Raw genomic sequence first — 2,309 nt, 5'->3', positions numbered from 1 at the left:
AAACAGGATATATATATATATACCTCAATTCATGTAGGTGAACCAATTTCTGTTGTACACTTCAGTGAAAGCACCACCATATGTTGAGAAGATTCTTATATCACTTTTTGCAGATGAAGAGTTTGACTCAACTGTGAGTAAAACATGCACTGTTTACAAACTTCTCACTGGTTTCTCACCGGATCTGAGTTAGTTACTAACTGAAACAAAAAACGGACGTTCTGGAGCGCATTCAATTGAAGAATGTAATAAACGAAAGACTGAGTTGGGAGTTAGTTGCGTCCATCGTGTAAAGTAAATTGCGGTACAAATTAGTTTGCGGATCGGATCTACTAGCACGGTTTATCTCATAATATGCCATTCAAGTCTGAATATCTTGTGAAAAATTTCACCAAATGCAGGTGACTGAAGAAACGCGTTGAGCTGTTCTCAACATTTCACCACTAATGACCCTAATCCGAAGATTATCACTGCGCTCCAACGTAGCATTGTTTATATTCAAAGGCCTGTTGCAGCAAATGAACATTTCGCAGAAACTAGTCAGTTCAGCAACAAATATCACGAACGGACCAATAGATTCACGAGAAACACTGCCGGCTTACCAGCCAATCACGTTATGGGATAACAGATAGCCTTAAATTGCTGCAGACAAACAGGTATGCGCATTGACGGTGTCTCCCCCTGTGGTGACCATACGTTTTCAAGTCAATTGCCAAGCTCGGCGAACTGATCAACAACGAATAAACTCACCCGAGCTGCCAATATTTTGACGGCGCACTCTGGGAGCATATTATTGAAATTTAATTACAGTAACAGTTGATTTCTGGTTTTAAATTTAGCGATGAATCAATTCGAACTTTCCTTTAATTTGTAAGCCTGGGATTTCTATTGGCGGTGACCCCCGGAATTGTCCGCTTCTTGCTTCGTTTTGTCAAAAGAACATTTAAGAAAATCAAGTGGTTGAAGGTTATTGGACCCCTCATAACTGTACAAGATTTGCGACAGTTGAGGTTGGGAAAATGAATTCCGATTCGCACGCAATTTTGATACACCTAAAGCAAGATTTATGTGGCTTCCATTTGTCAAAGTGCAATCCAATAATCAGGCAGAATATCAGTACGATATTTTATCCTAGCAATAAATTTTACTATGGTCAGGCTGTGTTGTATTTGTTCACTACGTATTATGAAGGAATTAATCTCGACAAATGACTTGACAGGGTAACGTTTCCGAGCGTAACCGCCCATTAACCTCAAAGCCCATGCAACACACAATAGATTGACGGTCAGAATCATGCACAAGGATTCTTTCTGTGATCTATCCCCACCATTCTGCATGGCCAGATAATCGATTTATCACGTGATACACGTATCATTTTGAAATGGTTAGGTTGAACGGTGTTCTAATATCATCAAGTGAGAATCACAAGTTTTTACCTTGTCATCTTATGAGTTATCTACTTGAGCCGCTGTTATTAGGCATTGCATGAAGCTTCAAACTTTGGTGATGTTGTGCTACGCCTAAGACGAGGTGCAAACGACTGTGATGTCACTATCATGCCTTCATATTTTTTGTCTAACTACTTCCAATGCCCAAACTATTTTTCTGCAGTCCTTTCCGCAAGATAAACAAACTGAGCCTAATAAACTCGTTTTGTCAAGTTTGGCTCCATCTCACAAAAAGCAGTCAGCGAATGAAGCAAGTTTTGGGTCGACACTGTCAGTTTAGCTGTGCGGTACGAGCGTAACCAATTGTCATCGAAAGCTGGGACTCTGATTCAATGAGAGCGTATCAAAATAGGACAACGTATACGAAAACGTAAACGAGAGATTCAGCTGGGTTCCAGGTGAGTCTCTCGAAAAACACCAAATTAGTTTGCAAATGAGTGTATATTCGCCAAGTTGCAGGATAATTTGAATTATGCAGGACAACGTGGTCTCACAGTAGGTGATTTGTCTGTCGTGGCAGACGAATCGTCTGTCCTCCCAATGTTCACGAAAAGACTTTCTTCTTGATTCAGTAACCCGAAAAGTGATGCGTATGTCTCCATCCTGTCAGATAGGAAGTCGGAGTTTACAACTTTGGGGACAGCCGGTGTGAAGAGCTTCAAAGTTGAAAGTAATTCCGCCAATGTTGTTGTGTTGTAATCCACGAAGATGCCTTTATTTGAAAGAATCAAATTTGTGGCGAAATTCATTTATTTGCCAATTACTTTAATAGTGACTCAACTGGGAGCGTACCTCTACTTGGTGGGCTTCAAGAAGGACGAAACCGTCAATGGGCTGTTCAGGGGTTTTCACAGATTTATG

At 40.6% G+C, this 2,309-nt stretch overlaps 1 protein-coding gene across 1 annotated transcript in view; it reads right to left on the bottom strand.

The window, feature by feature from the left end:
* Positions 1-2,309, bottom strand: part of T265_11537 (hypothetical protein) — a gene marked incomplete at both ends in the record, with an annotated part of 7,842 nt that overhangs the window by 4,588 nt on the left and 945 nt on the right. The window contains one exon of the mRNA XM_009178216.1: positions 1,943-2,160. Within this exon, the coding sequence (XP_009176480.1) occupies positions 1,943-2,160 (218 nt within the window). The remainder of the gene's footprint in view (positions 1-1,942; positions 2,161-2,309) is intronic.

Source organism: Opisthorchis viverrini (genome assembly GCF_000715545.1).
Source record: "Opisthorchis viverrini unplaced genomic scaffold opera_v5_519, whole genome shotgun sequence".
NCBI classification, from domain to species: Eukaryota; Metazoa; Platyhelminthes; class Trematoda; order Opisthorchiida; family Opisthorchiidae; genus Opisthorchis; species Opisthorchis viverrini.
The sequence above is the reverse complement of the archived record's forward strand: the minus strand, read 5'-3'. Positions and strand labels throughout refer to the sequence as shown.